General features: G+C 41.0%; 1 protein-coding gene across 1 annotated transcript in view; it reads right to left on the bottom strand.

The window, feature by feature from the left end:
* The window catches only part of LOC120517602 (adenylyl cyclase-associated protein 1-like), a 48,362-nt gene extending 32,982 nt beyond the window's left edge, over positions 1 to 15,380 (bottom strand). Inside the window, exons 1-4 of the mRNA XM_039740012.1 lie at positions 15,351 to 15,380; positions 4,387 to 4,511; positions 956 to 1,062; positions 791 to 868 (exon numbers count right to left, since the gene is read on the bottom strand). Coding sequence (XP_039595946.1) covers positions 791 to 868; positions 956 to 1,062; positions 4,387 to 4,507 — 306 coding nt within the window. The 5' untranslated portion in view covers positions 4,508 to 4,511; positions 15,351 to 15,380. The remainder of the gene's footprint in view (positions 1 to 790; positions 869 to 955; positions 1,063 to 4,386; positions 4,512 to 15,350) is intronic.
* Positions 15,381 to 15,596: the final 216 nt, after the last annotated feature.

Raw genomic sequence — 15,596 nt, 5'->3', positions numbered from 1 at the left:
TGGCTGAGTGCAATACCAGATCTTATGTTTTCCTTCTTGTTCTTCTACTTTGAATATTATTATTATTGCTGTTATTCATAATAATAATTCAGTTCTCTTTTAACAATAATTATTACATCTTTGTGGTAAAGTCTTAGCTTTAATAATATATTTAATAACAATAACATTTTTAAGGTAAAGCCTTAGAATTAGTATCAGAAAACTACAAAACATCACCATTTTGAAGGAAATTACAAAACCCCTTCATAAATGCCATTTTGTGGCTTGGAGTGCAATACAATTGTGACCCTCATTCTCAAACGTGGCCTCCTACTTGCCAGGAGGGGTTGTAAAGAAAGATATTTCATAACTACTTCTCAAGTTATACTTTGGTGTAGGACAAATTCTTGTCCTTATGATATACTGAGAACTCTGATCTGTCTTAATTTGTGGCATCATTTCAACTTCAGGGACTGTAAGATATATTCAATATATCTTTAGCAGACTAGCCATATTTTGACAAATATTTAACTACTTCTGTGATGTTGAAATTGCTTAGGCCTTAAAAAAAATACCCCTATTATTTTTTAAGATAGTATATATTCATTGTTTGTGCCATTTGTAGGAACAAGCATTACCATCTAACTCTTTCATGTTTCATTAAAATGTCCAGTGTATGCTGGAGTCCAAACAGCTGGCAGATCTGGGGGTGGAGCCAACTCTATGGGGCTACGGAGTGAAGCTAGCAGGGGCAAATTCCCTAATGAAAGTGAATAACTAAACCACTATAACATTATGATGAGTTACTCACATCGGATGGCTGCTGGCATCGAGATGCAGTGACCAACAGTTGTCTCTGCAGGTTAAGAGCCGCCTTGACCATCTCAGCCTTCACAAAAGAAGATTCCAAAGGTTACACTTACAGCACTTGAGATTCAAAACTTCTGTCTTACCCCTGTCTTACTGCCCATCTTACATGTTTTTGGACATCGCCCCCTATTTCCTGACTCTGGGAGCAGTACTGTTCCACTGGTCCTGAGAGAAAGGCATCAAAGGCTTCCACGAAGGGAGAAACACCACCTGCTGTTAGAGAGTGGCACAAGAACAGATAAAAAGGGACAAAGAAAGTCAGAGTTGATTCAGCCATTTATCCATTTGTTAATTAACATTGGGCTCAAGGCGGAAACCAAATCTAAGATGGGTTGCCAGTCAACTGGAGGGCACATTGGATATTAGAGGGCCATCTACGTACGTATTGTTGAAAAGCAGATTAATATCTAATATTTTGATAATTGTTAGAAATTGTCATTTAAAAATTAGTGACTTAAAGAATGTAGACAAAAGCCAAGCAAAATGACACCTTTTATTGGCTAACAAAAAAGATTACTATATGCAAGCTTTCGTGGCAACTCAGGCCCCTTCTTCAGGCAAGATGTTATACAGAAACTGAAGTTTCCTGCATTTATATCCACACACTAGGACAAGAAACAACAATGGTAAATCTTTAAAGGAACAATCTTAAATGTAAGAAATTAATAGGTTAATTCAGGCTAAGATTAATTAAACAGGAGATCATGGCTTGAATAGAGACAAGAGTTTTATAGCCAAGTATGAGGACTGTTTGCATCTCTCTGAATGACACAGATAACCTGTCTACACACCCATATTGTTTTGAAAAACTCATCACAAACTTCAAAGGACTTTGTTGGACAGTTATCTTATCTAAAGATCTTCACCATACATTGTTCCTCTCTCTCCTGTTTAATTAATCTTAGCCTGAATGAACCTATTAATTTTTTACATTTAAGATTTTTCATTTAAAGATTTACCATTGTTGTTTCTTGTCCTAGTTTGTGGATATAAACACAGGAAACTTCAGTTTATGTATTACATCTTGCCTGAAGAAGGGGCTTGAGTTGCCTCGAAAGCTTCCATAATGTAATCTTTTTAGTTAGCCAATAAAAGGTGTCATTTTGCTTGGCTTTTCTCTTACATTCATAATGGCTAACACGGTACAAGACCCTAGTACTACTGACTTAAAGAATGAAACAGCTTTCTTGAAACAAGTCATTGTAAACTCCCGTTTTAGGAATGCTATAATGATAAGAACATTTTTTTGAATATAATTTGTGGTAGGTGGTTGGAGGCATTCATTAGTCAACTTGCAGCCAGTTTTAAAAGGACATTCTTGAGTCATCCCTCCGACAGTGTTTGAAGTGGGCCGGTACTCACCAACACACAGTATCAGGACCTGTTCTAATTTCTAAATAGAGTATGTGCAACTTTTCTTATCGTACTGAGAAGTACTGGTACACTATATGTGCAACGCTACAAGTTTTAAATGCTATTGTATTGCCATAAACAGAGTACAGTGAAACCTCGGTTCACAAACATCTCGGAACACATACAAATCGGTTTACGACTGTAAAGTTCGCCCAACTTTTGCATCTGTTCACGACCACACACTCGGTATACGAACAAGCCAGTTTCCCTTTCGGCTTGTGCGCGCCAATGATTTCCGCACGTGTTCAGTGTCTCCCTGTGCATTTCCTGTGCAGCGAGCAAGCGAGCGAGAGAGAGACACACACACAGGTGCACGCGAGAGAGAGAGAAAGAGAGAGAGACACACACACAGGTGCGCGAAAGAGACACACACACAGGCGTGCAAGAGAGAGAGACACCCACACAGGTGCACGCGAGAGAGAGAGAGACACACACACAGGCGCGCGAGAGAGACACACACACACACAGGCGTGCGAGAGAGATACACACACACACACAGGCGTGCGAGAGAGACACACACAGGCGTGCGAGAGATATACACACACACACAGGCGTGAGAGAGACCCACACACACACAGGTGCACATGAGAGAGAGAGACACACACACAGGCGTGCGAGAGAGACCCACACACACACAGGTGCGAGAGAGAGACACACACACAGGTGCACGCGAGAGAGAGAGAGACACACACACAGGCGCGCGAGAGAGACACACACACACACAGGCGTGCGTGAGAGATACACACACACACACAGGCGCGCGAGAGAGAGAGACACACACACAGGTGCACATGAGAGAGAGAGAGACACACACACAGGCGTGCGAGAGAGATACACACACACGCAGGCGTGAGAGAGACACACACACACAGGCGCGCAAAAGAGACACACACACAGGCGTGTGAGAGAGATACACACACACACACAGGCGTGAGACCCCCCCCCACACACACAGGCGTGAGAGACCCCCACACACACACACAGGCGCGCATGTGCATTGCTACAATGTTACTTTTCTTGGTTGTTTATTAAATTACGGATTTTTCAAATGTTCATTTTTTTCCCTGTGCTTAAAACTCATTAAAAAAAAGTGTTTTTAGCGAGCGGTTCATAGCGTTATAGTGCAAACTCTTGCAGTGTTAGTTTTCTGTGTTGCACAAAGTTTTCTCAGTGTTATTCAATGTTCTTACATTTAGTTTACTATTACACTGTGCATTCTATGGTATAATTAACTATATTTGTGCTTAAAAACTTGAACAAAATGTATATTTACATACAGTTCGTACAGTCTGGAACGAATTAATTGTATTTACATACAATCCTATGGAGGAAATTACTTCGGTTCACTGTACCAGCAGTAATTTTGTTCCATTTCAAACACACTGCCTCCACAAAGGCACAAGTAAACCTTTGAAACTTTGATGACAAGCCAATAAAGTTAGGATAGAGATGGAATGGGGTAATGCTGAAACAACAACTGGTATGAAGTAGGGAATTGGCTGATTCTGGGTTGCGGTTTAGGATTGATCGTTTAATCAGGAGAGTCACTCCGTACTACGATGCCCCATTGGTCCGTGATGAGTGACAAGAAACTACAGGATTTGCATAGGTTTGCTTTCACTGTCTCTCAATCTCCTTCTCTGCCATTTTCCATCACTGTCTCCATTCAAAAGCCAAACTAAATCAGAACATAACAAAGGCAGCTAGGAAGCATCTATTTAAGCTGTAATGATATTTTTGCCATCTTTGGGATGAAACCCACCCAAGGAATGTAGGGAATGGGCATATTCCCAATAGGCAGGTAGTGCAGCGAGTCAGGATTTTAATCCATCTGGGGAGCTACCTATTTATTATGCCAACCGGCAAGATTTCACTCAGTGGGAAATAAAACCAAGATCACTTCTTCCGGATGAAAGACATCTTTTTTTAAGTAAAAAAAATGTGCCAGGTAGTCAAAGGCAGCTCATTCAAACAATGAAAGTCACATCCTAACCTTATACGTGAAGGCCTGTTTGCCCTTTTACCTCTGTGGTATGAAATATACTATAACCTATGGCATCATAAAACAGCCCAGATTATGGGTTCACAAGCAACTTTCTTAATCACAACAACTGCTGGTTTTACCTTCCATGGAGTGAGCAGGATCACCAAATCTCATTCTTTCTGGTCCAGATTTCAAAACTGTTTTTTCAAGCTGCCCAACTGCACGTTCCAGACGTTCAGTCAGCCTCTCCAAATCAGCCATTGCCCTTTGTGAAAAGAGGGGAGGGAACAAGTTGACAGTGACATTTATACAAGCAGCTCGTGCAGCTTTAAGAAGAGGAAGATCCTTTAAAGACTCAAAAGGTGTAATTTAAAATGGAAGTCACCTTTTAGTCATAGGATACCAAGACTCCCAAATCAAATTTTACATCTTGCTCTTGGATTGTTAATACTTTGTGTTTTTACAGTAAAACAGAATAAAACTGCATACTTACTACTGCCTTCAAGACCAGAAATCAACAAATCGTAAAGCAATAACACATATTGTAGTTTGCTATACTGTTAATGCTTCTGATTGAAGCATTCTTTTGTACATTTAAATATTAAAGTAGTCCTAATTGAGAATTTGGCTTAATTCAGAACTTCTACAACAGATGAATGGCGGTGCAGTGGATGGAAGATGTGGTTCAAATCCAGGCCCAATCATGACATGGAGTTTGCATGCTCTCCACATGTTGGTGTGGGCTTTTTTTTCATCAGGTATTTCAGTTTTCCACCACATTTCAAAGATGTGCAGGTCACATTATTTGGTGATTCCTCTGGCCAATAAGTGTGTGCAGTGCTGTGTTATCAAGCAATGAACTGATGCCTGCTGGGTTTCTCAATTCTGCCAGTAGAGTTTAATACATTTTTAAGAAGTCAAACCTTCTAACTACCTTTTATTTAGTTTCTGTCTATTGTCTAACCCTTGTGTTGATTTTACGGTTGCAGGGTACTAAGTTAGTTATGACATCCTTGAGAACAAGGAGGAAGCCACATCCAAATGGGGTGCCAGTCTGTGGTACAGCACACAAACACTGGGCTAATTAAGATACCACAAAACCTATCCTACACATTTTTGGGATGAAAACAAAGTACCAAGGGTAGTTATCCACAGGTCCCTGAACTTCAGACCCCAGTTAGGCACTCTCTGGACTGTGATATGAACCCTGGACCCTGGGGCTGCATGGCAGCGGTATTAGCTATTGTGCCAAGCTTATTTTCTGTCCTGTTAAATTAACAATTTGGCAACATTTGAGAATGAAGCCTAACTTTGTGCATCTATTAGTTAGTCACTGCCAAGTAACAAGACCATAACAAGTGGGCTTTGTGCAGTCATAATCAAAACATAAACGACTGCACTTTAGAATATTAGCTATGCATAAAGCATCTCTTTGTCAATTATAAGTGTATACAAATACCATAACAAATTAGATGTAGGTAGTGAATCTTTTAGTGATCTTGTTGGTGCCAGACGGGCCGGTCTGAGTATTTCACAATTTGCTCAGTTACTGGGATTTTCACGCACAACCATTTCTAGGGTTTACAAAGAATGGTGTGAAAAGGGAAAAACATCCAGTATGCAGCAGTCCTGTGGGCGAAAATGCCTTGTTGATGCTAGAGGTCAGAGGAGAATGGGCCGACTGATTCAAGCTGATAGAAGAGCAACTTTGACTGAAACAACCACTCGTTACAACCGAGGTATGCAGCAAAGCATTTGTGAAGCCACAACATGCACAACCTTGAGGCGGATGGGCTACAACAGCAGAAGACCCCACCAGGTACCACTCATCTCCACTACAAATAGGAAAAAGAGGCTACAATTTGCATGAGCTCACCAAAATTGGACAGTTGAAGACTGGTAAAATGTTGCCTGGTCTGATGAGTCTCGATTTCAGTTGAGACATTCAAATGGTAGAGTCAGAATTTGGCGTAAACAGAATGAGAACATGGATCCATCATGCCTTGTTGCGACTGTGCAGGCTGGTGGTGGTGGTGTAATGGTGTGGGGGATGTTTTCTTGGCACACTTTAGGCCCCTTAGTGCCAATTGGGCATCGTTTAAATGCCACGGGCTACCTGAGCATTGTTTCTGACCATGTCCATCCCTTCATGACCACCATGTACCCATCCTCTGATGGCTACTTCCAGCAGGATAATGCACCATGTCACAAAGCTCGAATCATTTCAAATTGGTTTCTTGAACATGACAATGAGTTCACTGTACTACAATGGCCCCCACAGTCACCAGATCTCAACCCAATAGAGCATCTTTGGGATGTGGTGGAACGGGAGCTTCGTGCCCTGGATGTGCATCCCACAAATCTCCATCAACTGCAAGATGCTATCCTATCAATATGGGCCAACATTTCTAAAGAATGCTTTCAGCACCTTATTGAATCAATGCCACATAGAATTAAGGCAGTTCTGAAGGCGAAAGGGGGTCAAACACAAGATTAGTATGGTGTTCCTAATAATCCTTTAGGTGAGTGTATATAGTTACATAGTTTACTGTGAAATAATGCATAGAGTACACAACACGTGTTTCGCCCTTATTTGGGCTCATCAGGCGTACTCCACTCCACACTCCACTGCTCCCCTCGCGGGGATCGAACCTCAGACGTCAGCGTCAGAGACGAAGTCCCTTTACGCTGAGCTACGGTGTGTAGTTCGTTTATTTGACAGCCTGTAGATCGAAGTAATTACATTCATAGCATCCGTGTTCTGAGTCCCAATCTGATTATATGGGTGGTTACCTATCAGGTAATGAGGGCCCTGTGGCGGATATTTGCCCACTGGTAGACCAACCACATGCGATACCTGGTAGGTAACCACCCATACAATCAGATTGGGACTCAGAACATGGATGCTATGAATATATATATATATATACATACAGTGGAAGCTCGAGATACGAACAGCTCTGTATACGAGAAATTCAAGATACGAGGAAAGTATGAGCAAAAAATTCAGATCTAAATACGAGCATTGGCTCGCGTAACGAGCCACGAGCCAGGGTGTGGATATGCATGACGCGTTTCCCAATCCGCCTCGCCTTGGGGATTCACCCAAGCTGACACTGCCCGCCCGTCAGCTCACTCAGTGTTCCTTGTTCTCCCGTAGCGATAGGATCTATGCGTTTGTGTGCTTGTGATTTCATTGTTTTTTTCGCATTTAATGTGAAAATAATTATTCCACGAGAGAGCCTTCCTGAATCAGAGGGGGAATCTCCTTCCCCACAGTAACCCGTTTCCTCCTCCCCACCTCCCTATTGTCTCCCTCAAGCCAGCCAGGACTCTTCATAAAGGTAAACTACAGTTATATTATTTACCAGTGTTATTTATTAAAGGTAAACTACAGTATATATTATTTATCAGTGTTATTTGTTAGGAAAATTGATTTTTATGTTGATATTTTTGGGGGTGCGGAACAGATTACAGGCAGCCCTGTAGGTGTCCCTAATGAATGATAAAGGATGCTGCTTGGGGAGGATCTTCCTGGCTTTTTCATTTCCTGGAAGTCCTTCTAACGGATTACATCACATCAGCAGAAGTACTCCAGGGTTCTCAATAAAAGAGACCACACTGGCTTGTCCAGGTGAGTCAGAGCTGGGAGTGGAGACGGGCAACTCTCGACTGGAGGAGTAGCAGTGTGGTGGAGACAGACGGAGAGAGAAAGAAGAAGGAACAGTGTTTAATTGTTATACAGGGTATTTGTGTAATAAACGCCTTTTATTTGAACCTGGGATTGTGTTTGTGTGTTCATCAGGTGCGGATTAATGCACAGACTGGCCTAGGCTGCAGCCTAGGGGGCCCCATGTGTGTAGGGACCTGGGATTGGCCAAAGTATTTTTAAATATTTTTTTAAATTACTAAAAGAAAACCCCTTCCCTGACACCCATTGACCGATAAGAAACATTTTAAATGTAAACAGCTGACTGGGTAGATGTGACCCGGTTAAAGTTAATTTTGTCTTGAGTTCATACCACACCACTGTGTTGTTCTGGGTAACTGGACAACATATTGGCAAAATGCCCAAAAGAAAATATGATAGCAGAGCACAAAAACGAAAATCACAAAGACTGAAAGGACAGTGTAACCAAGAACTGCTAAAGAAAATCCGTGAATTGTAGGGATATTCAAGGCTGTCGAATCTTCATCCAGTCAGAAACAAAATGCTGATCCACAGGATAGAGGCTTTGAAAGGCTTTTCAGACACTAGACGGTCGGCACACGCGCTAGCAATAAAAGCACTGCATCAGAACAACGCCAGTCACTGAAAAAGTTAGCCGATAACCTGAAACAAACCCTTACTGCTCGGGATGAAGCCAGGACACTCTACGTGAAAAAGGAAAAACTAAAGATCTTCTTTTTGTGTAACATGTGGCACCGCATACTACAACGCTTTTACTCATATATATATACACATGAGAAAATACTTCTACTATAATAAACCTTGACAAACGTCTCACTTTAGAATACTGGCTGCCTGTTGTTAGTAGTGGTGGTGGTGGTGCTGGTGTTAAATGTATCGAGCAAGTAAACTTCTTATATGCAATAAGAAGTCTCCATTCTATGGCACTTTAATAACCAAGAGTTACGATACAGAACTTCTTTTTATTTGATAGAAAGCACAAATTAGCTTATCTCCTCATCCCTATTTTCCATACAACTACAGAAGTTCAGTTTAAGTCCTCAGTTCCTAACCATAAGAAAAACTTAAATATGCCGTATCCATGACTTACAGCTATTTTACAATACATGTATTAAGGACTTTACAGCAGAAATTAACTAAGATTTCCATGTTACTAGTCTGTAACTAAAAAGCTTAGGGGTAACTGTTGACTGTAATCTGAACTTTAAATGACATATTAATCAGATCACTAGGACAGCATTTTTTCACTTCAGAAACATTGCTAAAGTTAGACCTCTTATATCACTGAAAGATGCTGAGAAATTAATTCACGCTTTTGTTTTCAGTAGACTAGATTACTGTAATGCACTCCTCTCAGGACTACCCAAAAAAGACATAAATCAGTTACAGTTAGTGCAGAATGCAGCTGCTAGAATCCTAACTAGGAAAAGAAAATCCGAACACATTTCTCCAGTTTTTATGTCACTACACTGGTTACCTGTGTCATTCAGAATTGACTTTAAAATTCTGCTTATGGTTTATAAAGCCTTAAATAATCTCGCCCCATCGTATATATCGGAATGTCTGACACTTTATATTCCAAATCGTAACCTCAGATCCTCAAATGAGTGTCTCCTTAGAATTCCAAGAACAAAACTTAAAAGAAGTGGTGAGGCGGCCTTCTGCTGTTATGCACCTAAAATCTGGAATAGCCTGCCAATAGGAATTCACCAGGCTGATACAGTAGAGCACTTTAAAACACTGCTGAAAACACATTACTTTAACATGGCTTTCTCATAACTTCACTTTAACTTAATCCTGATACTCTGTATATTCAGTTCATCCTAATAACTATTAATGGTGGCTCTAAAATCCGTACTGACCCCTACTGTCTTTTCTGTTTCTTTTTCCGGTTTCTTTGTGGTGGTGGCCTGCGCCACCTCCACCTACTCAAAGCTTCATGATGCTCCAACAGTGATGGATGGATTAAAAGGCAGAAGTCTACGTGACCATCATCATCAAGTCCTTCCGTGAAAACCCTAAATCCAAAGAGGACTGTTTCATTTATGTTAGGTAGAATGCCCAGAGGGGACTGGGCGGTCTCATGGTCTGGAATCCCTACAGATTTAATTTTTTCGTCTGGAGTTTTTTTTTGTTTTTTCTGTCCAGCCTGGCCATTGGACCTTACTCTTATTCGATGTTAATTAATGTTGACTTTGTGGTCCCCGGTCGGGGCTGGAGCCAGGCCAGGACGCCCAGGAGGACGAGAGAAGGGCTTGTGCCTCCTCCAGACCGCGAGGGGGCGTCCGTCCTGGTTATGTTGGGGGCCTCGGGTAAAGGGCTTGGAAGCCCAGCCCTGTAGGGACCCGTGGCCACCGCCAGGCGGCGCCCAGTGCCTGATTATCCCGGGAGCCCGGCACTTCCGCCACACCAGGAAGTGCCGGGGGGAAGACGACATGGGACACCCGGATGGCTTCCGGGTGCGCAGCCGGCACTTCCGCCACACAGGGTGTGTCCGCGGAGATTGCCGGGAAGCAGCTGGAGCCCATCCGGGTTCCTATCAAAGGGGCCGCCTCCCTCCAGTCATTGGCGGAAGTCGGGTGGAAGAGGACGGAGCAGGAGTGAGGACTGGAGGCGACCAGGAGAAATAGAGGCATAGGACTGTTTGGCCTGGACATTGGGGGAATCGGTGCTGGAGGCACTGGGGTTTGTGAGTGCACTAATTGTAAATATCTGCAAAATAAATGTGTGTTGGGTGGAAATGTGTTGTCCGTCTGTGTGTGTCCGGGCCAGCGTTCACAGCTTATTTTATTTTCTTACTGTGTCTTTTATTTTTCTATTCTTCATTATGTAAAGCACTTTGAGCTACTGTTTGTATGAAAATGTGCTATAGAAATAAATGTTGTTGTTGTTGTAACACCCCTACTCTGAAGTGTCACCATTTAGTTTGCACTTCTTTGCATTTCTGATTGATCACTGCACTACACACCACAGCTTACGTCTACAGCTTTTTAATTCTCTGCATACTTTGCACGTTCTCATTGTGTTTAGGTGAGTTCCCTGAGGACAGCCAGGTCTTTTAACTGTTAATTATTTGTCCTAATGTGAGTGTAACTGAGTTGGACAGCAGACGGAGTAATCAGTGCTCACACCTAGAAGGCACCGGCCTGTTTAACAGAAATTCATTCCTTTTTCATATTCATTTTTTTTTGCATTCATTATGTTTCAGATATGAAAATGGTAAAAAAAAAGATGAAGAGGAAGAAGAAGACAACAAAGTGTTTTAAGATATTGAGGTATCTGCTGACAATATATTGATTTCAAATGGTTCAATTTGTAACTATCGAGTTTGGAATCACTTTGAAAAGTCCCTGTCAAGATTTGTATTTGTTTCTAAGTTTTAATGTTGGATATGTACAATGTATTGAATGACTGAAGCCTTTTTAATAAACCACGTACAGGCTATTCCTGGACTGTATTGCTTGTTTATCTGTCAATGACAACTATGTCTTGAGAATTTTTCAAAGAAGGAAGATTGAAATTTTGAGATTGTTTGTTATACTCACTACCTGTGTTGTAAATGCATTGTTTTTATGCTAAAGTATATTTAAAGAATATTTCTACTTGGAATATAACATTTTTCACTTTTATTTCACTACATTTTTAAATGTAAACGGCTATGTTTATTCTAATACATATTGCTAGACACATTCATTACTGCAACATTAAACCAGAATACAAATGGACTATACAAATTGGCACAGTGTTCAAGTCAGTTATCTAAAATATAGATAGGCCTTTGCCAGTTTGGGAAAAATTCTGAGATGATTTTCAAAAGTGTGCTGCTGGCACTAAGACCTAAACATCAATGTAGTCCTTCCAAGTATGCCTTGCAGCTGGACATTGGAGACGCGCAATCCCAGCCTCAGTTATTTCGACAACTGGTGCTGCTGTGCTCAGACACGGTTTTCATGCTCTCCAGGTGTAGTGAGGCGCCCTTGTATGTTCACATGCTGCGATTCATTCAACTTGTCATGTGTGTTGCTTGCTCACTTTGTATAAACCACCTCTTTGTCAGTTAGACCATATCAAATTAATTACACATAGGTAATGCATCTCTTTAGTTACTTTATATCCATCCGGACATCCATTATCCAACCCGCTATATCCTAACTACAGGGCCACAGGGGTCTGCTGGAGCCAATCCCAGCCAACACAGGGCGCAAGGCAGGAAACAAACCCCGGACAGGGCGCCAGCCCACTGCAGGGCACACACTTACACCAAGTACACACTAGGGACAATTTAGAATCGCCAATCCACCTAACCTGCATGTCTTTGGACTGTGGGAGGAAACCCACGCAGACACGGGGAGAACATGCAACCTCCACGCAGGGAGGACCCGGGAAGCGAAGCCGGGTCTCCTAACTGTGAGGCAGCAGCGCTACCACTGCACCACCGTGCAGACTTTATATATACAGTAAATATATATTTAAGATGCCCAAGAAGACAGTTGGGCATCTTACAACAACAACATTTATTTCTATAGCACATTTTCATACAAACAGTAGCTCAAAGTGCTTTACATAATGAAGAATAGAAAAATAAAAGACACAGTAAGAAAATAAAATAAGGCAACATTAATTAACATAGAATAAGAGTAAGGTCCGATGGCCAGGGGGGGACAGAAAAAACAAAATAAAAACTCCAGACGGCTGGAGAAAAAAATAAAATCTGTAGGGATTCCAGACCATGAGACCACCCAGTCCCCTCTGGGCAAAAATCTTCTCACATTATGCTGGGCATCCCGATTCCAAAACAGATTGTGCTTTTGAAATATTAGGGAAAACCGAAAGGCCATTCCTTTGATTGAGAAAATAGAAGTAATAAATTCTAGGTAGAGCACTTTATTAAACACTATTAAATGAAAGACAACGCCTTAGTAAGGTTTGCTTTGATGCTACTGTGTTTATTAAAATAATTCTGTCAATTTGAAACTTTGGTATTATCTAAGCAAAAATAAGGGTCATTTATTGGGTCAGGGAATGGTTAAAAATGTTTTTTTATTTAAATTATCTTTAATTAAGTGTGTGTGTTATGAACGTTCGCTTCATGACAGGAATCTCTGGATAGCTCCTTCTTAAGACCTAATCATTAAGATGTCTGCTCACGCTGAATGTCACTGCTTCAGGCTGCAGCTACTTGACTCGTTCTTTAGTGATTGTAATACAAGTCACATGCAAAAAGGAGGGTAGTCTGAATTATTTTATTTTGGTATAAATGTTTTAAAGTATATCTAGTATAAAGTAAAGAGAGAAAGGGAGATTCTATATTGACTTGCACTTTTTATACTTAAGTACATTTGACATTGGATAGTTTGAAAAATCTACTTGGGTGGTTTTCTCACGGGAGTCTTTTTCCAGAAGGTAACTCTACGGTTACTCAAGTATTGCTATTGGTTACTTTCTACAAGACTCCTCCCTAATCATGGCACCCGAGAGTGTTGCATGTGGATTAACATATGCAAGTAAGCATTTCACTGTGCTCTCTAAATGTCACTATAATGACTTTATACACCTATAATAGATGTTATCTCATCCAGCATTATGCCGCTGTTTTGAGTGCGGACTTCTCATGGGATGTCCATCCAAGACCTGGGCTGGCTTTAGGAAATGGATTAATGTCCCTCATGGACCATGTTTAATGCCTGCTTCCAGTTAGCCATAATAATCATCATCATCTAACACAAATATACATTTAATATAAATAAGTTAAGCTTCATAACCAACCAATTCTTTCCAGTCACATCCACACAAAGGAATGGCACATTTTCAACCCTTGCAGCCCACAGAAACAGTAATTTTTACTAACACTCTGTGTGAGAAACAACGAAAGTAGCAGTTCTAGATATGTCAGGCATATTCACTCATGTAGGCCTCATTTAAAATTCCCAGTCAACCTAATCTCAGGAACCAAAAGCCACCCAGAGGAATGCCATACGAGACACCAAACGAAAGCCCAGAACCTCCACATATTAATTCCACCCGGGGGAGTAAATGCGAACATTAATTCTATTTTAATTTTTTTTCATTTTTATTACTATTTAATTTAATATTGTTTCTTTGTATCAGTATACTGCTGCTGGATTATGTGAATTTCCCTTTGGGATTAATAAAGTATCTATCTCTCTCATATTGATGATAGCAGCATTTGGTCCAGAGACTGTGTGGATGTGAAGCACCATGCTACCACATAATAATTTTAATGATTTTAAAGAGTACATATTTTTTCTGTCTGCGGTGGGTTGGCACCCTGCCCAGGATTGGTTCCTTTCTTGTGCCCTGTTGTTGGCTGGGATTGGCTCCAGCAGACCCCCTGTGACCCTGTGTTCGGATTCAGCGGGTTGGAAAATGGATGAATGGATATTTTTTTCTGTCTGAAAAAAAGATCACTGCTGGCTTTCTTAATTCTGTAGCGAGACCACATAGATTACAACGCAGCCATTCTTTATACAGTTTTAAATCTGGAGCAAACTGTGCAGATCCTGTAAAGGAAATAGCTTACAAGATCGATACACAACGTACAAGAGGAAAAGATGTTGTTAGATATGTGGCTCACTGAATGAGCTCAGTCCCTTGTTAAAGAAACTCTTCAATTAGATACTTGTTCAATATTATTTCAGATGGAGCTCTTGTTTATCTGCCACCTCCACCAGTGCAGGCGACTGGTTTAATTTTTAACTTATGCAGGACTAAGCTCTAAGTTTACGGAAACTGTAAATCATCTACTTTAAATACAAGTTAATGTCTTTCAAAGGGAAATGCATCCGAGTAGTCAAAAGAGGTGAAGCCCGATTCATCACAAGGCATATCTCAACTATCTCACTACAAAATTAAAACTTCGAAAATGAGTGCGAAGAAATGAAAAATAATCAAGCAGCCGTGTGACGGCCATTGACAGGGAAAAGTTGATTGAATGGGTCGTCTCGCTTCGTCTAGCACAGCCAGTTCTCGCTGCTGAATAACAGACTCGAGTGTTCCACCTAACGATTAAGACAGCCGTAAGGGCCAATTTACTTAAGGTGTTCGTATACACAGGAGTCAATTCGTGTACCGACGTAGCTACGGTGTTGCCTGAAAGGCTTTTAGAATCGTCCTCTTATCATTCGAAGCTCATACCTTAGAAGCGACAGCAGCAAAAACGGCACCCTATATAAGCGAGCGACTCCACCCTGGAATGTTTCAAAAGAGAAGATAGCTAAACTGTATTGTAAAGTCTCTTTTACTTTAGTTATCACACTCGTCATAATAATGTCATAAAACGAATCACACAAGATGAAAGCTCTCAAACTGTAACCTCTTAAAATACATTAATGTCACATCAACCATTCTAGAACTTCAATAACTCTTTGTCATAAATAAATGTAACAACCTCACCTAACCCGCACACGACAATACTGAAGTGAACTGACCGAGACCGAGCCTTTTGAGGTAATGGGAGAGCTCAAAAGAGTCAGCGGGGGTTGTCCTGGTATAAACTTCTTAGAGCAAAAAAGACAAACGATTTATGAAAACACCATTAACACGGAATAACTTTCTTGTCTTTAATAAATTTGCGATTTAATTTTGCTACACTTTGCAGAGATCTCTCAGATTATATACCCGTTTTTGTAGCCTTATAAT

Source organism: Polypterus senegalus, chromosome 17, assembly GCF_016835505.1.
Source record: "Polypterus senegalus isolate Bchr_013 chromosome 17, ASM1683550v1, whole genome shotgun sequence".
Lineage (NCBI taxonomy): Eukaryota > Metazoa > Chordata > Cladistia > Polypteriformes > Polypteridae > Polypterus > Polypterus senegalus.
This window is presented reverse-complemented; position numbering and strand designations above follow the sequence as displayed.